This window comes from Schistocerca nitens, chromosome 2 (genome assembly GCF_023898315.1).
Source record: "Schistocerca nitens isolate TAMUIC-IGC-003100 chromosome 2, iqSchNite1.1, whole genome shotgun sequence".
Classification (NCBI taxonomy): Eukaryota; Metazoa; Arthropoda; class Insecta; order Orthoptera; family Acrididae; genus Schistocerca; species Schistocerca nitens.
Window position 1 is genome coordinate 1,192,875,815 of NC_064615.1, and position 25,302 is coordinate 1,192,901,116.

The 25,302-nt window shown below is 38.0% G+C and overlaps 1 protein-coding gene across 4 annotated transcripts in view; it reads left to right on the forward strand.

The window, feature by feature from the left end:
* The window catches only part of LOC126237536 (thiamine transporter 1-like), a 713,275-nt gene that overhangs the window by 499,309 nt on the left and 188,664 nt on the right, over positions 1 to 25,302 (forward strand). For all 4 annotated transcript variants that reach the window (XM_049947721.1, XM_049947722.1, XM_049947720.1 and 1 more), the window contains one exon: positions 12,867 to 13,171. In XM_049947721.1, coding sequence (XP_049803678.1) covers positions 12,867 to 13,171 — 305 coding nt within the window. The remainder of the gene's footprint in view (positions 1 to 12,866; positions 13,172 to 25,302) is intronic.

The following is a 25,302-nucleotide window of genomic DNA, read 5'->3' on the forward strand; positions in this document are numbered from 1 at the left end:
GTTAGAGTACTGTGAAAAATTTTAAGTAAGTTGGTTAATAACTTTTTCAGATTTTTGCTAACAAAGTTTCCCTATTATGTGTTATGTATATTTATACATTACATGTATTGAAGAAATAAAATGCAATTGGAGGGATAAATTTTTTTTTCATTGAGTGGCAGCAGGGTAACACACTATAAGGGTATTAAAATTTGCAAACTTTCCCAACCAGTGCTCCCTTCTTGTGGTGGAAGGCTTGATAGTGAAGGAAGAGGGATGAAGGAAACAGACTGCTGAGGTTTAGGAAGTGGGGTGAGTCAGAAAAAATCACCAAGGACCCTGGGTCAGTGAAGCTTTCTGGAGGGGATGAGAATGTAAGATAGACTAAAGAAATGTATAGCTTACGTCTGCCCAAGTGTTTATTAGAAAATTGTCTAAATATGTAAAGTAAATCACTCAATAATTCTTGAGTTTTTTTGCTAGCAATGTTTGCCGTGTGTGTGTGTGTGTGTGTGTGTGTGTGTGTGTGTGTGTGTGTGTGTACACACACGAAAAAAGTTTTGCGTCACTTCGGTTCTGAGAGTTCCAGAACCTCTACCGAAGATTAGAATAGAGATCAACATAAATATTCTTTCCGCCATTTTTATTGCTTATGAAAACCACACATTGCATGTTGTACCACCATGCAGTGAGATATCCAGAGTTGGTGGTCCAGATTGTTGTACACACCGGAGGAAAAAAACCTTGTTTCACAAAGCGCCTAGCATCCATCACACTTTGGTACTCATATGATTTTGAAACGCGTCCCTTTTGGTTTTTGAACACATTCTAAGCTGATTTCGGAATGATGGTGGCTAGTGTTGATATGCATAGTGTTCATGTGAAAAAAAGTGAAAATTACACCGATAAAAACAGCGTGTGCACGTATTGTAGTGATGAAATCAGAAAGTTAAATGATCGTGTAAGTAGTCTGCAACTAACCATTAATACTCTGATGAGCAAACTAAAAAAACTTACGACCAGATAGTGTGAACCTACATCAAACTTGCCTCACAGTAACCACGAAATTCCAGGCAAAGTGAAAAACGAAGTGCCTCATTTTCAACGAAGCTTATTGTATGAGCCTAATATCATGTTTACAAGCAGGTTCAGTGTGAAATCAACTGTGCAAGATAAGAAACATTGTGCATATGATAAAACTAACTTCCGAGCTGAATATAAAACTACAAATACGCGGAGCGATACATCCAAAAGAATGGCTAACAACTCAACTACTGTTAAGAAAGGAAATGAAACTGAAAGACCTGAACACTTGCGTGACCTAAATATCAAGTATTTGTCCAGCACTGATACTAAATTGTTTGGCCATAATGCCGGTGGGCCTTCTAAACATGCAGAGAAACCTAAACGAAGAAAAGTAGTTGTGATGGCAGACAGTCATGGTCGTGGATTTGCTCGCCTTTTGAACAGTCAGTCCAGTGTACAAAAAATCGCTTACATAAAGCCTGGTGCTTCTATGTCGGAAGTTTGCAATCGTGTACGATCCACAGACGTTGCTGACTTATCCTCTGAAGACTTTGTTGTGCTAATTGGTGGGTCAAATGACGTATATAAAAACGAAACACACAAAGCAAAACAAGAACTAAAAAGGTGCTTAGGACAGTTGACACACACAAATGTTTTTGTGCTGAACATCCCACATCGGCATGGCTTACCGTCTTGGTCATGCGTAAATAAAGAAATAATCAATGCCAACCAACAAATTTCATTACTTTTCAAACATTTCAGAAATGTAGAACTCGTAAATGTTAACAATATTGGGCGCAGATTACACACATTACATGGATTGTATGTTAACAACATGGGGAAAAAACTGCTCGTCGGAAAAATTGAAGAAATTATCATCAAGAGGCATCAAACACTCAAAAGTAAAATCATCCTGGATTGGCCCCCCAAATATTCGAAGGAAACAATGCTAGCAAGACCTCACTCACCAACATCAACAACAAAAGAAGGAACTAGGTGCCTCCAGTATTCAGGCACAGCAACAACCATGAATGCAGTAACAGCTCTACCAATTGCAGACCCAGCTCTAACACCAGCAGCAATATTATCAACAGTAGGATCAGCAGCTGAACAACTACCAGGGGAGCCAGACACAGAAGAAAATTCTGCTGCAGATGATAATAGAAGATTAGGTGCAGTCAGGAAAAGAGAACAGTACTTCCAGCACACCTGAATGATTTTTTATTGACAAGGTAAAGGTAAGTGATCAATTACATATGCCAAAGTCTAACAATATGCCAAAGCCTAACAAATCCTTTAATTTCATGGTGATTCATCAAAATGCCCAATCATTGCTAAAAAAATTAAGTAATGTTGAAATTTTATGAACTGATGAGCTAAAAAACGCTTCTGTAATGTGTATAACTGATCACTGGCTGCCTAAAGATGCAATGTCAGTCACAAAACTTGCAGCTTCAATCTTTCATCATCATTTTCTAGAATTACATCCAGTCATGGAGGGTTATGTACATTTGTTAAAAGTGGCATTGATTATTGTAACATAAAACCCATTGAACTGTTAGCTGAAGAGAGAGTTTTTGAAGTATCCGCCGTTGAACTCTCTGCATTAAAATTAATAATCATCTGTGTATATAGGAGCCCAGATGGGAGCTTAAATGATTTCTGTCATCAACTAGAAGCAGCTTTCAATACTATAAAAAACTTCAACAAAACAGTGATTTTATGTGGAGATTTGAGATTTCTTGAAAATCAATATTAAGAAGACCAGCAAAGCTTGATGACCCTACTGGAAACAAATAACATAAAAGCCACCATAGACTCTCCTACAAGAGTTACACCAACAACTAGCTCAACAATTGATCAGATACCAATAAACACAAATGTAAATCACAATTTCTGTGCTGGAAATCTTAATACTGGCTTCAGTGATCACTATGCACAGTTTATTGCTTTGCACACCCCAAGTGAAACAACTGAGAAAGAGGAACTTGTAAAAGAAGCAAGGAAATTCACTTACATACAAATAAACCTTTTTGTACAGAGACTAAGTGAAGAAATTTGGTATGAAGTGTATACTTGTGAAAATACTAACAGAAAGTTTGAAAAATTCATGGAAATCTTCATGTCATACTTTGAAGCTGCATTTCCATTAAAAAACAAAAATGTCAACCTAACTACAAAAAGAACAAATGGATTACAACAGGTATTACAATCTCTTGTGCAGAGAAACGAAGATTACACGATATAGCAAAGACAGAGAACATGCCTCCTGAATTTCATTTGTACCTAAAGAATTACAAGAGGATCCTCAAAAATGTTTTAAGGAAACCTAAAACAGTGGCAAATGACAAATACATTGAAAATTCAAAAAAGAAATTGAAAGCTATATGGGAAGTTATAAAAAATCAAACAAGTGAAAGTAAACAATATAAAAATATTAACTTATGTTATGAATGACAAATGATTTCTTGCCCAACAGAAATTGCGGGGACCTTCAACAAATATTTTGCAAACATAGGTGAACAGTTGGTGAGTGGACTGGAAGAACACAACAAAATATCACCTCCATCATGCAATAGTGTGAGAAATGTGTCTACATCTTTGATCCTTTCACCCACAAATACTGAAGAAATTTTATCAGTTATAAAAACCTTGAAAACAGGGTACTCATGTGGAATTGATGGAATACCAGATGCAATTATTAAAAAATGCTGTCTTGCCTTAGCTGAACCCTTGACACACTTGTGCAACAGCTCACTGGCAACAGGAATCTTCCCTTCATGCTTAAAAACAGCAAAACTGAAACCACTTCAAAAAGGGAAATCCAGAATGTGTTTCAAATTATAGACCAATAGCCCTACTGCCTGTATTTTCAAAAATTTTAGAAAAAGTTTTTTTATAAGAGATTGTCTGATTTTCTAAATAAAAATAAAATTCTCTCTCCTTCACAGCATGGCGTCAGGAAAGGCTATTCAACTGAAAGTGCAATATTTGAATTTCTTAATGAAATCTATACTAAACTGGATGCAAGTGAGTTTGTGACAGGCATATGTCTTGATTTATCTAAAGCTTTTGACATCATTGACCATAATGCCCTACTGCAGAAGCTTGACCAATCAGGAATTAGAGTTATATTCAATGTGTGGCTCAAGACGTACCTATGTGGTCGCAAACAGGTGGTTGAAATGCAATATACTGACCATAACAAAATCAGCTACTACTATTCAGGATATGAAAATGTGAAATATGGTGTCCCTCAAAGATCAGTATTAGGACCCATTCTGTTTCTCCTCTATGTCAATGACCTTATGTACAACAAGTATTGCCAAACTACCCTCCAATTTGCAGATGATACAAGCTTCCTTATTAGTGGTAAAACAAAAGAAAAACTTAAAGACTCCACTATCCAAACAATGAACAGTGTAGAACAGTGGTTCAGCTACAACAAGCTAATTATAAACAAAGAAAAGACAGTAGCACTGAACTTCTATAATGTAAAAGGAGGACACCACCCAAACTTAGAAATAGAACTTAGGGACAGAGTTCTTGAAAGTGTTGACAGCACTAAATTTCTGGGACCCTGGCTCCAGAACAACACAGTATGGAAGGTACACATTGAATATTTCCAAAGAAAACTAAGCAAAACCTGTTACATGATACGGATCTTAAAATGTTGTTGCAGCAAAGCCACCCTGTTAAATGTACACTACTCCTATGTGCATTCTGTAATTAAATATGGCATAATCTTCTGGGGCAATACAACAACAAATATTAAACTTTTCAGGATGCAAAAGAGAATACTAAGAATTATTGAAGGGGTAAGCAATACGAAATCATGCAGACCCATATTCAAAAAACTGTCAGTTCTTCTTCTTCCTTGCATTTTTATCTATGAAACATCAGTTTTCATCAAACAATATATCAATAGACACCCAGATATCTTATTAAAAAATGAAGATATACATGCACACAATACAAGGAAAAAATCTGACCTTCATATGAAACAGGTGAGAACATCATTATGCCAAAAAGGCACACTACATACTGGGATAAAGATTTTCAATAATCTACCTAACCATATTAAATCAATCTTGAGACAAAGCGAAGTGGCGCAGTGATTAGCACACTCGACTCGCATTCAGGAGGATGATGGTTCAGTTCCGCATCTGGCCATCATGATTTAGGTTTTCCGTGATTTCCCTAAATCTCTTCAGCAAATTCTGGGACGGTTCCTTTGGAAAGGGGATTGCTGACTTCCTTCCTCATCCTTTTCTGATCTGATGAGACCGATGACCTCCCCCAAAAAAAAACCAACCCCCAACCGTCACTCCAAGATGCCTGGACACTTCCCTTGTTGAGAGCCCTTCCTGGCACAAAATAACAATGCGGTCATGATCGAACCACAGTATTGATCGTCTAGGCATGATTGAACTACAGACAACATGAGCTGTGTACCTCCTTCCTGTTGGAATGACTGGATCTGATTGGCTATCAGACCCCCTCCATCTAATAGGCACTACTCATGCACAGTTGTATACATCTTTTGGGTGGGTTTAGTGACATCTCTGAACAGTCAAAGAGACTGTGCCTGTGATACAGTCAATGTCTATCTACAGGAGTTCTGGGAACCGGCCTGATGCAAACCTTTTTTTTGATGTGTGTATTAAAAATATATGTAGCTTATGACTGTCCAAATATTTATTAGAGCATTGTGTAAATATTGGAAAGAAATTGGTTGAGGTCTTTTTAAGATTTCTGCTAACTATAAGGTGCAATCATAAAGTTACTACTATTTGAGGGTTGTTGTAGCAGTGTCTACTATTTGAGGGTTGTTGTAGCAGTGTATATGTAACTTTGCACAACTCTGATATGGAGTTAAGTGTGGCATTCATGTCTTTCTGATGTGTGTGCGGTAAATGCAGAAATGTGGACTAGGATGACATTATTACCTAATCCATCCAAACAGGACCCCTGCGTTGTTTTTCTTTCGTGGGCTGCCAAAGGACAAAAACCGGCAAACATCCATCAGAGAATGAAAAATGTGTATGGGGCAACATGTCTGTCAAAAACCACTGTTGTGGGATAGTAGTGCTGCTTTATGATAACGCACGTCCCCATATTGCAAATGTCATAATGCAGGAGTTACTACAACTCAAGTGGGAGACACTTGAGCACTTGCCACAGGTTGAGGGTTCGATTCTCGATTAAGGCTTATTTGTTTTTATTTGCTAAAAGTAGTCTGTGTGGTACACTATCTGGAGTTTTAATCACCACACAGCAATTACAGTTGGTCTTCTACATAACATTTACAGTTTGGCAGGAACTTTAAATGATGACTTGTCTTTATGTAGTAGTAAAAATGTACAAGAACCGACAGGGGACAATAAGATTGGGAAACCAAGAATGAAGTGCTTGGTGTAAGGCAGGGATGCAGTCTTTTTCCCCTGCTGTGCACTCTGTACATAGAAGAATCAATGACAAAAATAAATGAAAGGTTCAAGAGTGAGTTTAAAATTCAGGGTGAAGTATGTCAGTGATGAGGTTCACTGATGACTTTGGTATCCTTGCTGAAAGTGAAGAAAAATTACAGAATGTTTTGAACAGAATGAATGGTCTTATGTGTACAGAATGTGGATTGAGAGTAAACCAAAGAAAGATGAAAGTAATGCGACGTAGCAGAAATGAGAACAGCAAGAAGCTTAACATCTAAGCTGATGATCACAAAGTAGGTTAAGGATTTCCGCTTTCTTGGAAGAAAAATAACTCATGAAAGATGAAGCAAAGAGGAGACAGAAAGCAGACTATCACAGGCAGAGAGCGTGCTCCTGGCCAAAACAGTTCTATTAGTATGAAATATGGGACTCAATTGGAGAAAGAAATTTCTGAGAATGAATGTTTGGAGAATGGCATTGTGTGGTAGCAAATTATGTATTGTTGGAAAACTGGAAGAGAAGAGAATCAAAGCAATTGAGATATGGTGTGACAGAAAAAAATTGCAAATTAGGTGGAATAAGGTATGGAATGAGGACGTTCTCCACAGAATTGGCGAAGAAAGGTATATATGGAAAACACTGGCAAGAAAAAGGGGCAGAATAGTAGGTCATTTGCTATGTCAATCTTAGCCAATGTCACTGCCATTAGTCACAAAAAAAAGTGTATCATAGCTTCTTTGAGGCAACAGTGAAATACCGCATTATCTTGTGGGGAAATGCTAGCAATTTGACAGGAATAAAGAATATTAACTTTAAGGAAAAAAATTATAAGGAACATGTGTAGTGCAAAGCCAAGAGAATCTTTCTGGCCACCTACTAAGTGTTCCCTCACTGTATTTATATGAAATAATTCTTTTCACAAATAATAATCCAGAATTATCTGCTCCAAATAACTTCTGGCATGGATATGAAGCTAGAAATAAAGAAAGTTTCATGCTTCTTACACATAGACTCAATCTAGATTCAATCTTTTCACACAGACCCCACAATGTATGGGGATGAAAATACACAAGAAGTTAAAAAAGACAAATTCTGGAAAGACTGAAACTGATCTGGTAGAATGAAAGTTGTGTATCACTCTGGTGCAAAAATGCTGTTACTCTATTGATGAATTTTTTAATGATGGCATGACCATTTGAGCAGCACAAAAATTAGTAGTATATACATACAAATAATTTATAGTTCTAGTAGATGTTGTGTTCCATGTACAATCTGTCATAGTTATAAGTGTGACAAGTCTCCAGTATGATAAATCAATGATTTAACAAGTATGTTATGAGACAATGAATTCTCATTCTGTGTTAAGACATCAGTGAATATTATCTATGGTACTAGAGGGAGCTGTAGAGGGTAAAAACTGTAGAGGAAGAAAGAGGTTGGAATACATCAAAAAATAATTGAGGACACTGGGTGCAAGAGATACTGTGAGATAAAGAGAGAAGTGGAATTTGTTGGAAAACCAGAACAGAAGAGAATCAAAGCAATTGAGATATTGTGTGACAGAAAAACATTGCAAATTACAGCTGAAGACTGATTGATCATTCAAAAAGAGATAGATAGATAGATAGATAGAGAGAGAGAGAGAGAGAGAGAGAGATAGGAGGAGGAAGAGGAGGAGAAGAAACAGAAGAAGAAGAAGTTATGACTCAATCCATGCCATTTCTTACCTGGTAGAATTGTATGATCTGCATAGTCAAAGGCTGTAATAAAATCACAGAAAAGGCCAACAGGGTAATTTTCATTATTTCGTTCTATTACAATTGTTTTTTGGAGATCATATATTGCATTCTCAGTAGAGAATTCTTTACATAAACCAAACTGGCCTGCTTTTAAAAGCTTGTTTTCAAAATCATGATTCAGTACTCTGTCATAAGTTACTTTCTCAAAAAGATTTGAGTACACTGGAAGGAGTGAGATTGGTCTACAACTAGAAGTCAATTGCTTATTTCTATTTTGAATACTGGCATTACTACTCCATACTTGCGTTTTTCAGAAAATATTCCTTGAGTCTTCAATGGATTACAAAGGTAACCCAGGGTGAAACAATAAAAACATGTTTGAAGACAACAATACAAAAGTTCGTATTATTTTAAATATTTAAAATCAAAGTCTCAACCACTTGAAATCGTTCCTTGGTATTACTGAGGGGGTGGGGGTGGGTGGGGGCTTCTAAGGCCCATGGGGAATAAAATCAAATAAATGAATTTTAAGTAACAAATTCTATAGTCACTCAGATGCAAATGCAGTAATGAACAATTGGCTTTGACTTCAACTTCATATATCAAAGGATGTGACATATAAGTACTGAGCCAGTAGGCCTGCAGAGCCCCTTCCCCTTTCTCAACCCCATTTGTAATCTAGGTCTAAGTATTGGTTGCTATGTACTATTATTATTTCACATTCCTATCATATGCACCATGGAACCCTTCTCATCCTAGATTCTGATTTAATTTCCGGTCCCGCTATTTCCATAGATATATTCCTCCTTTCCATATCTACTGTCTACATAGCTCACGTTAACAAAGGAGTAGTTGGTGGTGAAAGCTGAGTGTTATTTTCTTATTCATGTTTGTTGATTGCCAAGAAGGTACTCTTTTCCAATGTTATTGTATTTTTATGGAAACATTTATATCTACCTACACTGTGATGCCTATCTTTGTTATCAGTAAAGAGATCATATCAGTCTGTTTCCTTCCTACTTTCCTACCTTTGATAGTATGGTAAAATTTTTAAATTCCTTTGGTGAATCAATACACAATCATTTCAAATTAAAAATGGAACTTAACAATATTATGAAAAGAATAGTCGCTATTCACCATATAGCATAGAAGCTGAGTTGCAGATAGGCACAACCAAAAGACTGTCAGGCAATGAGCTTTTGGTCAACAAGGCCTTCTTTGGAGATAGAACATGCACACATACACTCATGCAAATGCAACTCACACACAGTCTTAGAGGCTGCTGAGACCTTAGCAGCCTGAGACTGTGTTCATGTGTGTGTGAATTGCGTGAGTGTGTGTGTGCATTTTCTGTCTACATTGGAGACTTTGTTGACCAAAAGCTCATTTCCTGACAGTCTTTTTGTTGTACCTCTCTGCAACTCAGCATCTCCGTCATACACACATCAAAAAAAGTTTTGCATCACCCCGATTCCTAGAACTCCTGAAGATAGACAATGACTGTGGATATTGCAACACAGACACACTCCCTTTGACTGTTCAGAGATGCCACTAAACCTGCCCAAAGATGTAAACAACCATGCATGAGCAGCGCCTATTAGACGGAGGGTGTCCGAGAGCCCATCAGTTCCAGTCATTCCACCAGGAAGGAAGTACGCGGCTCATGTTGTCTTTAGTTCAGCCATGCCTAGGTGGTCAATACTGCAGTTCGATGGCATCAGCATTGTTACTTTGTGCTAGGAAGGGCTCCCAACAAGGGAAGTGTCCAGGTATCTTGAAATGAACCAAGGCAGTGTTCGGACATGAAGGAGATACAGAGAGAGAAGAACTGTCAATGACATGCCTCGCTCAGGCTGCCCAAGGGCTACTACTGCAGTGGATGACCACTAACTACGGATTATGGCTCAGAGCAACCCTGACAGCAACGGCACCATGTTGGATAATGCTTTTCGTGCAGCCACAGGACGTAGTGTTATGACTCAAACTGTGCACAATAGGTTGCATGATGTGCAACTTCACTCCCAACATCAATGGCAAGGTCCGTCTTTGTAACCACGACACCTTGCAGCTTGGTGCAGATGGGCCCAACAACATGCCGAATGGATCGCTCAGGATTGGCATCACATTCTCTTCACCGCTGAGTGCCGCATATGCCTTCAACCAATCGTTGGTGAGATGTTTGGAGGCAACCCGGTCAGGCTGGATGCTTTAGAGTAGACACACTGTCCAGCAAGTGCAGCAAAGCGGAGGTTCCCTGCTGTTTTAGGGTGGCATTATGTGGGGCCGACGTACACCACTGGTGGTCACGGGAGGCGCCGGTAACGGCTGTACGATACGTGAATGTCATCCTCCGCCCGGTAGTGCAATGACATCGGCAGCATATTGGCAAGGCATTGATCTTCATGGATGACAATTTGCACCCCCATCTTGCACATCTTGTGAATGACTTCCTTCAAGACAACGATAGCGCTCGACTCGAGTGGCCGGCATGTTCGCCAGACATGAACTCTATTGAACCTGCCTGGGATAGATTGAGAAGGGCTGTTTATGGACAGTGTGACCCATCAACCTCTCTGAGGGATTTACACCAAATCGCCATTGAGTAGTGGGTCAGTCTGGACCAACAGTACCTTGATGAACTTGTGGATAAAATGCCATGACAAATACAGGCATGCATCAATGCAAGAGGACATGCTACTGGGTATTAGAGGTACCGTAGTGTACAACAATCTGGACCACCATCTCTGAAGGTCTCACTGCATGGTGTTACAATATGCAATGTGTGGTTTTCATGAGCAATAAAAAGAGTGGAGATGATTTTTATCTTAATCTCTATTCCAATTTTCTGTACAAGTGTGTACATGTGTGTATGTGAGTAGTAACTGTCCTGTTCATAATATTGTAATATTCCATCCTGGATATTCCATTATTAAAAATGGAATATGTTTCCTTTTGATTACACCTTTTGTTTGAATGGGTGATTCGCAGGTGTCATTACAGAACTATAAAGTCTAGAAAAGTAATCGAGGGTCAATATTGTTTATTTGAGACTTGCATTGTTTATTTGAGGTCTACAGAATTCTTGAAAACAATTTTGTCAAAATGCAAAACCAGTTTGTTTGCAACCTCATTCCGTTCCTTTCTCACTAGGATGTTAAACCAGTCACTAAAAGTGTTGTTCATGTCTGTCATGCAATCTGTATTTAAGGTGAGTGTTGCTAAGCATCATAAATGGACAAACCCCTTAACACATATTCTGAATAGAATATCCAAGCCATTGTAGAATCCAAAAGAGTTGATTTCCTCTCTTCTTGATTTCATATCACCATCACTTTCTATGAGTTGGGTATGTGTCTCATTGGCTGGGACTTGCTTTCTGGTATTTGCTTTAAAATTCATGTGTCAACATCAGAATGGGGATTTTCTGATAGTAAATTGCAAAAATTAAGGCAGTTTTCATCTTTCATCTCAGTACCATGTATTCTGTTCATAGTACAGTTAGTTTTATCAACTATATTTATAATGCAAAAGTCGCTGCAGGGATCATTAATATACTACTAACATTTTGAAGCTTCCAATTTTACACAATCCTACATAATGTCACATGTGCTTTTCTTGTTGAGTGCTGCTCTCTCTCTCTCTCTCTCTCTCTCTCTCTCTCTCACTCACTGACACACACACACAGACACACATACACACACACACACACACAGAGAGAGAGAGAGAGAGAGAGAGAGAGAGAGAAACTATAAACTCAACATTTGTAAATTAATTCCAAATAACACACAAATCCTTCACTCATTCAACTTTGGTAGAAATTTTTAATTTTGTGTCATGCTTTGATAATATTTCACTTTTCTCCTGTTTCTTTAAAAGTGTGTTGTCCTTCCTGAGATTCTGAGTTTAAGAAACTCAGTTCTTTGAGCACTTTTAAACTAATATCCATTTTTTTCTGCCTCTTATTGCTTACCTTGTTTGCCTGCTGTTGATCAGCTGGTACTCTCTTTATAGATGTTTCTTCATTCTCTCAAATATTATTCTTTCCATCTGGTTACTCATTTGCTCACACGCTACAGTTTTTTTACACTGTGTGTAACTTTTTTATATCTTGTCTGTTTTGACCTGGAAGTTTTATTTTCCCTCTTCATCATACAAAACAGTGATGTTTTTTGGCCACTTCTTGATGTGCTGCTGCTTGATATTCTTTAGCTGGTGGGGGTTTAATTGTTTTTCTGCTAGTTAGGCAGAATGAGGGGCTGACACGGCAGTCATTAGTGATGGTGCACTGAAGCTGAGCCTGAACCTGGTTGGAATTGATTTGGCCTTGATTTTAGTCTATCACATATAATAGAATGTGAATCTGAATCAGGTTTGGTTTAGGTGAACCATCATAAAAATAATCAAATACCCATTAGCCACAGGCCTCAAGAACAACTCCACACTACATTTTTATATGGTGCATCATCCTGCCTCTTGATCAGTTATTACTATTAGTAATTAATACTACATTACACAAAATTAAATCAAACAATATGCAGCATTTCAAGCCATTGTTTTTGCATTACTAAATCACATATATACTGTTTCTACAAAACATTTATGAGACATTGCAGAAATGTTACAATACTCTTTTTTGTCAAACATGCTTCATAATCATTTGTATTTATTTTTTGTGGAATATGTTTTTCAGCAATGGTTATAGCAACAGTGATTGCATTTTGTCTGCCAACTGTGCCACGAAGCATATATTTTCATCCGGAGACAAATAACAATCTTAATCAGCACTTGAAAAGTGTTGAGAGTCAATCCATATCAACAGCAGATCTTCCTGTAAGTGGTGATGCACCACTACACGAAATAAAAAAAGAAAGATTTGTGGATATGCTGCTACGAGTGTACATACATCTCTGGAAAGATTTTAAACTTGCTTACACAAATATATATGTTTTGAAGTGGTCACTTTGGTGGTGTGTTGCAACATGTGGCTTTCTGCAGGCGAGTATATTTTTACCATAACAGGTTTAATTAGTATCATTGCCAGACTTTAAGCGACCTTCAGGTCCTTTGAAGTATGGCAAAGGTTTTTTACTGTCATGTATATTTCGATAGACTGCCTTGGTGTAGTGTGAGCTGCTATGTCTTAAATTCTATAAAATATGAGATCAAGAAAAGCTTATCAAGTATGATAAATATTTCAACTTAAGTAGTGATATGTGGGAAAATGGCAACATTGTTTCACAAAACCCTGTTGGGTAATGTTAGGAAAACAATGTTTGAGGAAGGCTGCTTAACAATTCTACTGCATTCATTGTTTGCTTTTTGTGGGAATTGTGAGTGAGAGAATATGTAAAGTCATTGGAATAAGCCTCTGAAAAGTAATCCATCCATGAAAGGAATAGCTTATAAACCCTCATTTGACTGATTCCTTTGTACTGCTTTTCAGTGTCAGAACCTAAATGGGTAGGAATATTCAAAGACAAACAGTGTGTTTTGTTATGAATTAGTTTAGTGAGTGTAGGAGTGTCATGCAATTCCTCATCCATCGCCCATGGCAGCTGCTACAATAATGTCATTGCGCATGATCTGAGCTGTCCGAGATTGCGGTCATGTGTGGATGAGGTGTGCAAGCTTGTGTGAATGAATGTGTGTGTTCCCATTTCTGATGAAGGCTATGGCCAAAAGCCAATGTGTAAGTGTCTTCTAGTTGCGCCTGTCTGCTACTTAATGTGTCACCTTTAGGGTAATCAGCAATCTATATATTCATTACATTATTGATTATGCAGTGGCTAAAAATTCCTATGAAGAGTGAAGCAAGATATTACTCCCTCCTATGTGTATCTTATAAAGGAACCACAGTTTTAAAATAAGAGGAATTTGATCTCCTATAAAGGTTTACCAACAGCTGTTTGTGCTCCACACACTTTACAAACAGAACAGGGGGATTTGATATGATACTGCTTTGTGAAGTGCTTTCTGCCAAACACTGTAAGGTGGCTTGTGGAGTACGACTATAGCTGTAGACATAAATGATACTCATGTTCTTAATGTGTATTAGGATAAAGTGATAGACAAGGGTAAAATGAATTTCAAAATTCCATTGCTACAGTGGTATTGTCATTGAATGTCACAGTCTTCCGCTTGTGTGATACAGCTTATTTTCTAGACTAGGATGTTGTCAGCAGACTCTAAGATAATTTCATGCATTTATTAGGGAAATATGAAAGGAATTCTGTCTTGCAGGCTCTATATTAATGACATTTTAATTTCTTCATTCATTCTACTAGTTCCATCGACATCGTCGAGAAAAAGAACCTTTGGGAATTTGGAAAAAGTCAAAGTATATACTGACAAAAGACCAGTAAATTATAAAAGGTTAATTTTTATATTGTTTTAACAATAAGCTGACACTCTACTTGTTAATGCTATTCATGCTTATGCCATATAAATTTAATTGAGTAAATTAAACAATGGAAAAATCTGGGATAGAATAACAAAGTGAATTAGGATAGACAAGAAAGAAACAGACCCACATGTATAAAACATCATCAAATTTCATTTTACAAATGAGTAAATGTGTTGAATATTTGATGATAAGCATATAAGGGAGAGAAACCCGAGGAAAGATTTGTAACTGTTTTTAATGTTTGTTGGAGGGCACTAAGTGCTATCACTATCAAACATTAGATTTTCCCTCATTTCAGTGTTCATGAGATTGTATCTCCTGAACTGTGTGTCATGCAACGATATAATTTTACAGGTACATTCAGTGGTATATGTAGATACTATCAGCAAAATGTGTCATGAAGAGAACTTGTAATAGAATAGTAGTTAAATAATAAATTGAAACATTATGCCTGATGTTGAAGTTTATCTGCAGGAACAGTGAACATGTAAATGATAAACTTTTTTCCTTCCATCATTTTGCGCAGGGTGTCAGTAAGAAAAAGTTTGGCAAAGGTTTGAAATTATGCATAAAGTTTGTTGCAGGTCTTTAAGTGCTCTCATTCTCAAATGCTGGTTGAATAATCTGTATATTTGCTCAGTATGAGTTATGCTGTCTCAAGATATATACACAATTTTAAATGTAATATTTATCTTACCTTTAACATAATATTGTTCTGGTCTTCAGTCCAGAGACTGGTTTGATGCAACTCTCCATGTTACTCTATCCTGTGAAAGCCTCTTCATCTCTGAATAACTACTGCAACTTTCACCCTTCTGAATCTGTTCACTGTATTCTTCTCTGGACCTCCCTCTACGATTTTTGTCCTCCACGCTTCCCTCCAGTACTAAATTGGTGATCCCTTGATGCTACACAATATGTCCTACCAACCAATCCCCTCTAGTCAAGTTGTGCCACGAATTCTTCTTCTCCCCAAATCTATACAGTACCTCTTCATTAGTTATGTGATCTACCCATCTAATATTCAGTATTCTTCTGTAGCACAACATTTTGAAAGCTTCTATTCTCTTCTTGTCTAAGCTGTTTATTGTCTATGTTATAATAATAATAATCATCATCATATATAATTAATAAGTTAGTTATTTTTTTTTAATGTGTAATCAATAATTGATTAGTCAGGAGGAAAGCTAATAATTGAACAGTAAAATGAATTTAAATATCTCATTAACACACACAAATCACTTTCTTAATATTTTTTACCTTTTTTGTTGTTTAAAGTGAAAATCATTAGACTCTTAACATGCTGGAAAAACATTTTGTTTGCAATCTTAAATCTCAGCAGAATGGAAAATTGTCTTCTCGCCTCCCAAGAAAACTCAGATCAGTTCTAAATTAATGTCATGGGTATCATGTTGACAATATAAGAAAAAATGTAGTAAAGCAAAATCTGTAACATTGTATAAATTGGGGATTGATAACTATTACTATGAAATGAAAGCGGAAATGCCAAATTAATCAATTATTATTTCACAAAGTAAGTTGTTTATACAGACATCTGACATCTGAAACACTAATCACACAGTTCTGAACAAAATAAAGAATTGTGCCATATTTTGGTAAAAACATGTCGAAATTACAGAAATCTCAGCTTGATTCTGGAGCAAAAGAAAAATATTCATAGTAAAGTCATTTTGGTAATTGCAGTTGCCGATAATAATGACACAACTAAACAAATTCCTAACAGGAATACAATTTCAGTTCATTTGAAAAAAAATGGAAGAATATAGGAGTCTGATAGCGTAAGGTGCTGTCAGAAAGGCGCGTGACTAAAGAGAGAGAAAGAAAAGACTAGCGCGCATTCTTATATAGGACAAAATACAGATGATAATGCTATGTCGTTCTCATTATCCTGGGTGTACATATTCACTGACTTGCAGCACAGTTAATTGGCACAAAGATTAAATTATATCTTTAACTTTTGATGTTTCGATAGGAAAGGAAAATAGTACATTATTACGTTGCGGGCAGGACACAATATTAGAATGTTTCACTTCCATACATGGCTACACTCCATACAAATACTTTCTGAAAAGACTTTCTGACACTTCAATCCCTACTCCATGCTAACAAATTCCTCTCCTTCAGAAACCATTTCCTTGCCATAGCCAGTCTACACTTTATATCCTCTCTACTTTGACCATCATCAGTTATTTTACTCCCCAAATAGCAAAAATCTCATTTACTACTTTAAGTGTCTCATTTCCTAATCTAGTACCACCAGCATCACCTGATCTAACTTGACTACATTCCATTATCCTTGTTTTGCTTTTGTTGATCTACTTATTATATTCTCCTTTCAGGACACTGTCCATTCCATTCAAATGCTCTTCCAGGTCCTTTGATGTCTCTGACAGAACTAAAATGTTGTCGGCATACCTCAAAATTTTTATTTCTCCTCCATGGATTTTAATTCCTACTCTTATAACTGCCATCTGGTTTCTGTAGAAATTCTAAATAGCATTTCGCTCCCTGTAATTTACACCTCCCACCTTCAGAATTTGAAACAGTGTATTCCAGTCAGCATTGCGAAAGCTTTCTGTAAGTCTACCAACGCTATAAACATAGGTTTGCCTTTCCTTAACCTACCTTGTAATGTAAGTGTTAGGGTCAGTATTGCCTCGCGGGTTCCAACATTTCTATGGAATCCAAACTGATCTTACCCAAGGGTCAGCTCCTGCCAGTTTTTCAATTTGTCTGTGAAGATTTCATGTTAGTATTTTGCAGCCATGACTTATTAAACTGATAGTTCAATAATTTTCACACCTGTCAACACCTGCTTTCCTTGCGATTGGTATTATTTTATTCTTCTTGAAGTCTGAGGGTATTTTGCCTGTGTCATACATCTTGCTCACCAGATGGAAGAGTTTTGTTGTGGCTGGCTCCCTCATAGCTATCAGTAGTTCTAATGGAATGTTTTCTACCTCCAGGACCTTGTTTTGATTTAGGTCTTTCAATTCTCTGTCAAATTCTTCATGCTGTACCATATCTCCCTTGTCATATTCATCTACGTCCTCTTCCATTTCCATAATATTGCTCTGAAGTACATTGCCTTTGTATATTCCTTCCACATTTCTGCTTTCCTTTCTTTACTAAGGATGGGTTTTCCATCTGAGCTCTTGATATTCATGCATGTGGTTCTCTTTTCTCCAAAGGTCTCTTTAATTTTCCTGTAGGCAGTATCTATCTTACCCCTAGTGATACATGATTCTACATCCTTACATTTGTCCTCTAGCCATCCCTGCTTAGCCATTTTGCACTTCCTGTCGATTTCATTTTTGTGACGTTTCTGTTCTTTTTTGCCTGTTTCATTTGCTGCACTTTTATATTTTTTCCTTTTGTCAATTAAATTCAATATCTCTTCTGTTATCCAAGGATTTCTACTAGCCCTCATCTTTTTACCTAATTGATCCTGTGCTGCCTTCACTATTTAATCTCTCAAAGCCACTCATTCTTCTTCTACTGTATTTCTTTTCCCTGTTCTTGTCAGTCGTTCACTAATTCTCTCTCTGAAACTCTCTACAACTTCTGGTTCTTTCAGTTTATCCAGGTCCCTGCTCCTTAAATTCCTACCTTTTTGCAGTTTCTTCAGTTCTAGTCTACTGTTCACAACCAATAAATTATAGTGAGAGTCCACATCTGCCTCTGGAAATGTCTTACAATTTCAAAGCTGGTTCTGAAGCCTCTGTCTGACCATTATATAACCAAACTGAAACCTTCTGGTGCCTCCAGGTGTCTTCCACGTATACAATCTCCTTTCATGATTCTTAAACCATGTTTCAGTGATGATTACATACTGCTTTGTGCAAAAGTGTACCAGGCAGCTTCCCCTTTCAATCTACTACTTTTCCTTCCCTTCCTTTTCCTACAGTCACATTCCAATCCTCCGTGACTACTAAATTTTCATCTCCCTTAACCATCTGAATAACTTCTTCTATCGCATCATACATTTTTTCAATCTCTTCATCGTCTGTGAAGCTCGTTGGCTTATAAATTTGTACTGCTGTGGTAGGTGTGGGCTTCGTGTCTGTCTTGGCTACAATAATGCATTCACTATGCTGTTCGCAGTAGCTTATCCACATTCCTCTTTTTAATTTTTATTCATTATTAAACCCACTCCTGCATTATCGTTATTTGATTTTGTATTTATAACCCTGTATTCACCCAACCAGAAGCCTTGTTCCTCCTGCCACCAAACGTCACTAATTCCCACTATATCTAACTTTATCCTATCCACTTCCATTTTTAAATTTTCTAACCTACCTGCCCAATTAAGAGGTGTGACATTCCATGCTCTGATCCATAGAACACTGGTTTCGTTTCTCCTGATAACGACGTCCTCCTGAGTATTTCCCACATGGAGATCTGGATGGGGTACTATTTTACCTCTGGAATATTTTACCCAAGATGATGCCATCATCATTTAACCATATAGTAAAGCTGAATGCCCTTAGGAAAAATTTTGGCTGTAGTTTCCCTTGCTTCCACTCATACACAGTACCAGCAGAGCAAGGCTGTTTTGGATGATATTACAAGAACAGATTAGTCAATCATCCAGGATGTTGCCCCTGCAACTACCGGTAAGACAGCTGTCCCTCTTCAGGAACCACACATTTGTCTGGCCTCTCAAAAGATACCTCTCCATTGTGGTTTCACCTATGGTATGGCTATCTGTATTGCTGAGGGATGCGAGTTTCCCCACCAATGGCAAGGTCCATTTTTCATTGGGGGGGACACACATAATGTTATACATTTTAATTAATAAATTATGGCAGTATTTTAAATTTTTAATTTTGGATGGTAATTATATGAAATACTGAACTGAAATTTTTTTGCCGCTGGAACCCATTAGAAATGCAGCCTGCAACTTAATCCATGCATTGTGAATCATGAACCATAAATGATGAACCGGGTTAGCCATATGGTAATGTAGATTATCACTCACCTCATAGAAGAGGTGTTGACTAGCAGACACACACATTCAAAAATATGCAGTTAGTTAAGGTGTCATATTAAGTCCTTCACCAGATGTATATTCACATGCATGTGCCCAGCCACCCACATGCCCACCCACCAACACACACACACACACACACACACACACACACACACACACAGCCACTGTTAGGAATGGAGGAGGATCTGCATCATCTGGAGGCTGTGCTTTGGGGCAAAAAGAAAGAACAGAGAACAGGAAAGAACTATGTATATGGACTGGGGGGGTGGGGGGGAGATGGGGGGGGGGGCAGAAGGTGTGTGTGAGGCTCGACACAGGGAAGGGCATAGAGGCAGATAGAGGACAGATACTAGTGATAGTTGAGGCCAGGGGGCATTATGGGCATGAAGGTTTGTTTCAGGGAGACTTCCCACCACTGCAGTTTAGAAAAAGTGGTGTTTGAGGAGGAAAAAAAAAAAAATAGATGGCACAGCCTGTTGAAGTCGAGCACACTATGTTGTGCTACATGCTAGCCAACTGGTTGGTTCAGCTATCTCTTTGCCAAATTTTGGTGGTGGCATTTCATGCATGCTTCACAAGCCACCATACGCTGCATGCTTCACAAGCCAACATTCACTGCATGGCAGAGTGAACCTGACACCACTGCTGGTTGTTCATTTTCTTGTTCTACTCACAGATAGAAGGAGTGAAAACTGACTGACTGTATACATCTGTAAGGCCCCTTATTTCTATTGCCTTGCCTTTGTGGTCTCTGTGCAAAATGTGTGTTGATGACCATAGGATCATTCCAGTTCTCTAACCTTTCTGAATAGCATTCCATGAAAAGAACATAATCTTTCCTCCAGCAATTCCAATTTTAGTTCATGAAGCCTCTGTAACACATGTTGATCGAAACTGCTGCTACCAAATGTAGCAGTATGCTCCAGAATTTCTTTGATGTCTTCCTTTAATACCCATGGTGGTGATCCCAGAAACCTTTGCAATTCTCAAGAATGGGTTGTACAAGTGTTCATTAAGCTGCCTTCTGTACAAATGACCTACATGGTCCTAGAATTTTCACAATATTGCAGTGCTGACCATTCACATTACCTGTTGATGGTCCTATTGCTTGCTCCATCACTTTGCAGCATTACTCATAGGTGTTTAATCACTATGACTGTGTGAAACAACACATTACTAATACAGTATTCTTATATTACAGGATAAATTTTATACTGCCTTGGATTACATTGCATTTTCCCACGATTGGCACACACTGCCATTCATCACAGCAAATAAAAATTTTATCCAAGTCACTAAGTCTACCTGCACTCACTTAAAGAAGACACTTTCCCATGCACTTCAGTGAACATCCATACTCTGCAAACCACTGTGAAGTACATGAAAGAGAGTACTCCCTATTGTACCAGTTATTAAAGACTTCTTCACATTCCATTCATGCATGGGGCGAGACAAGAATGATTGTTTAAACACCTCTGTGCATGCTGTAATTAGTTTAATCTTGCCCTCACAATCTGTATGGCAGTAATATGTTGGAGGGTTGCAGTTTATTTCGAGATTTACAATTTAAAATGTAACTCAATAAGTAGACTCTCTCCCAGTTCTGTTTCTTCAGCATCTCCATGCCTCTGTCTCGTGGTCCAAACAAATTTGGGATCATCCTTGCAGTCCTTCCCTGTTGTTGTTGTTGTTTTCAGTCGAAAGACAGGTTTGAAGCAGCTCACCATACTAGTCTATCCTGTGCAAGCTTTTTCATCTGTGAATAATTACTGCAATGTATACTCTTTGAACTTGCTTATTGTGTTCATATCAAGTCCTAACTCTACAATTTTTACCTCCCCTACCCCCGCCCCTCCCTCCATTCCCAAACTGACTAGTCTCTGGTGTCTTACGGTATGTCGTCACAACCGATCCATTTTTTCAGTCAAGTTGTGCCATAAATATCTTCTTTCACTTCATTAGTTATGTGATGTACCCATCTAATCTTCATCATTATTTTATAGCATCACATTTTAAAAGTTTCTGTTATCTTCTACTCACAACTGCTCATCTTGACCATTTCACTTCTGTACACTAGTACACTCCAGACAAATACATCTAGAAAGGACTTCCTAATATTTAAATTCATAGCAGATGTTAACAAATTCCTCATTTTCAGAAATGCTTTTCTAGTTGTTGCTAGTCTGCATTTCGTATGCCTCCAACTTTGGCTGTCATCAATTATTTTTGTGCCCATATAGCAAAAATCCTGCACTACATTTACTGTCTGATTCCCTCAGCATCACCTGATTTATTTCAGCTGTATTCTTTTACCATTCTTTTAGTGTTGTTGATATTCATCACATAATCTCTTTTCATGGCTCTATTTCTCCCTCAACTTTAATTCAGTTTCCAAATTTCTCCTTGGTTCGCATCACTGTTTGCTGAATGTATAGATTGAGTAACATCGCAAATATGCTGCATCCCTGTTTCACTACTTTGTCGACCACTCCTTCCTTTTCATGCTCTTTGATTCTTATAACTACTGTATGGTGGCTATACAAGTTGTAAATGACCAATTACCCCTTGTATTTTATCTCTACTATCATCACAATTTCAAAAAGAGAGTTCCAGTCAACATTGTGGAAAGCTTTCTCTGAATGAATAGATCCTGTGAATACTAGTTTGTCTTTTTTTAACCTAGCTTCTAAGATAAGCCATAGGGGCAATATTGGCTTGCATGTTTAAACATCCCTCACCTACCCAAACTGAAGTCAGCCTTTACCAGTTTTGAGTTCTTCTGTCAATAATTTGTGTCAGCATTTTGCAGCCATGCCTTATTAAGCTGATGGTACAGTAGTAGTCACACCTGTCAATGCTTGCATTATTTGGAACAGAAATTATTACATTCATAATGAAGTCTGACAGTACTTCTTTTCTTTCACAGTAGTTTTGCCATGGCAGTCTTGCTAAAACTCAGGCAATGTTACGTATTTCAGGGCTTTGTTTCCACATAGATCTTTTAATGCTCTGTCAATTTTTCTGGTGGTATCATATCTCCCCCCGCCCACTCCCCCACCCCCCCACCCCCCCTCCTCCCCCATGAACCATGGACCTTGCCATTGGTGGGGAGGCTTGCGTGCCTCAATGATACAGATAGCCGTACCGTAGGTGCAACCACAACTGAGGGGTATCTGTTGAGAGGCCAGACAAATGTGTGGTTCCTGAAGAGGGGCAGCAGCCTTTTCAGTAGTTGCAAGGGCAACAGTCTGGATGATTTACTGATCAGGCCCTGTAACACTAACCAAAATGCCATAATTTGTGGTACTGCGAATGGCTGAAAGCAAGGGGAAACAACAGCCATAATTTTTCCCGAGGGCATGCAGCTTTACTGTATGATAAAATGATGATGGCGTCCTCTTGGGTAAAATATTCCGGAGGTAAAATAGTCCCCCATTCGGATCTCCAGGCGGGGACTACTCAAGAGGACGTCGTTATCGGGAGGAAGAAAACTGCCATTCTACGGATCACAGTGTGGAATGTCAGATCCCTTAATCAGGCAGGTAGGTTAGAAAATTTAAAAAGGGAAATGGATAGGTTAAAGTTAGATATAGTGGGAATTAGTGAAGTTCGGTGGCAGGAGGAACAAGACTTTTGGTCAGGGTTATAAATAAATAAATAAATAATCAAATAGGGATAATGCAGGAGTATGTTTAATAATGAATAAAAAAGTAGGAGTGCAGGTAAGCTACTACAAAGAACATAGTGAACGCATTATTATGGCCAAGATAGACATGAAGCCCACGCCTACTACAGTAGTACAAGTTTATAAGCCAACTAGCTCTGCAGATGACGAAGAAATTGATGAAATGTATGATGAGATAAAAGAAATTATTCAGGTAGTGAAGGGAGACGAAAATTTAATAGTCATGGGTGACTGGAATTCGACAGTAGGAAAATGAAGAGAAGGAAACATAGTAGGTGAATATGGATTGGGGCTAAGAAATGAAAGAAGAAGCCACCTGGTAGAATTTTGCACAGAGCATAACTCAATTATACCTAACACTTGGTTCAAGAATCATGAAAGAAGGTTGTATACATGGAAGAACCCTGGAGATACTAAAAGGTTTCAGATAGATTTTATAATGGTAAGACAGAGATTTAGGAACCAGATTTTAAATTGTAAGACATTTCCAGGGGCAGATGTGGACTCTGACCACAATCTATTGGTTATGAACTGTAGATTAAAACTGAAGAAACTGCAAAAAGGTGGGAATTTATGGAGATGGGACCTGGATAAACTGAAAGATCCAGAGGTTGTACAGAGTTTCAGGGAGAACATAAGGGAACAATTGACAGGAATGGGGGAAAGAAATACAGTAGAAGAAGAATGGGTAGCTTTGAGGAATGAAATAGTGAAGGCAGCAGAGGATCAAGTAGGTGAAAGGACGAGGGATAGTAGAAATCCTTGGGTTACAGAAGAGATACTGAATTTAATTGATGAAAGGAGAAAATACAAAAATGCAGTAAGTGAAGCAAGCCAAAAGGAATACAAACGTCTCAAAAATGAGATCGACAGGAAGTGCAAAATGGCTAAGCAGGGATGGCTAGAGGGCAAATGTAAGGATGTAGAGGCTTATCTCACTAGGGGTAAGATAGATACTGCCTACAGGAAAATTAAAGAGACCTTTGGAGAAAAGAGAACCACTTGCATGAATATCAAGAGCTCAGATGGAAGCCCAGTCCTAAGCAAAGAAGGGAAAGCAGAAAGGTGGAAGGAGTATGTAGAGGGTCTATACAGGGGCAATGTTCTTGAGGACAATATTATGGAAATAGAAGAGGAGGTAGATAAAGATGAAATGGGAGATATGATACTGCGTGAAGAGTTTGACAGAGCACTGAAGGACCTAAGCCGAAACAAGGTCCTGGGAGTAGACAACATTCCATTAGAACTACTGACCGCCTTGGGAGAGCCAGTCCTAACAAAACTATACCATCTGGTGAGCAAGATGTATGAGACAGCTGAAATTCCCTCAGACTTCAAGAAGAATATAATAATTCCAATCCCAAAGAAAGCTGGTGTTGACAGATGTGAAAATTACCGAATTATCAGTTTAATAAGTCACAGCTGCAAAATACTAATGCAAATCCTTTACAGACAATTGGAAAAAGTGGTAGAAGTGAACCTCGGGGAAGATCAGTTTGGATTCCGTAGAAATGTTGGAACACGTGAGGCAATACTGACCCTACGACTTATCTTAGATGAAAGATTTAAGGAAAGGCAAACCTACGTTTCCAGCATTTGTAGACTTAGAGAAAGCTTTTGTCAATGTTGATTGGAATACTCTCTTTCAAATTCTGAAGGTGGCAGGGGTAAAATTCAGGGAGCGAAAGGCTATTTACAATTTGTACAGAAAGCATATGGCAGTTATAAGAGTCAAGGGACATGAAAGGGAAGCAGTGGTTTGGAAGGGAGTGAGACAGGGTTGTAGCCTCTCCCCAATGCTATTCAATCTGTATATTGAGCAAGCAGTAAAGGAAACAATAGAAAAGTTCGGAGTAGGTATTAAAATCCATGGAGAAGAAATAAAAACTTTGAGGTTTGCCGATGACATTGTAATTCTGTCAGAGACAGCAAAGGATTTGGAAGGGCAGTTGAACGGAATGGACAGTGTCTTGAAAGAAGGGTATAAGATGAACATCAACAAAAGCAAAACCAGGATAATAGAA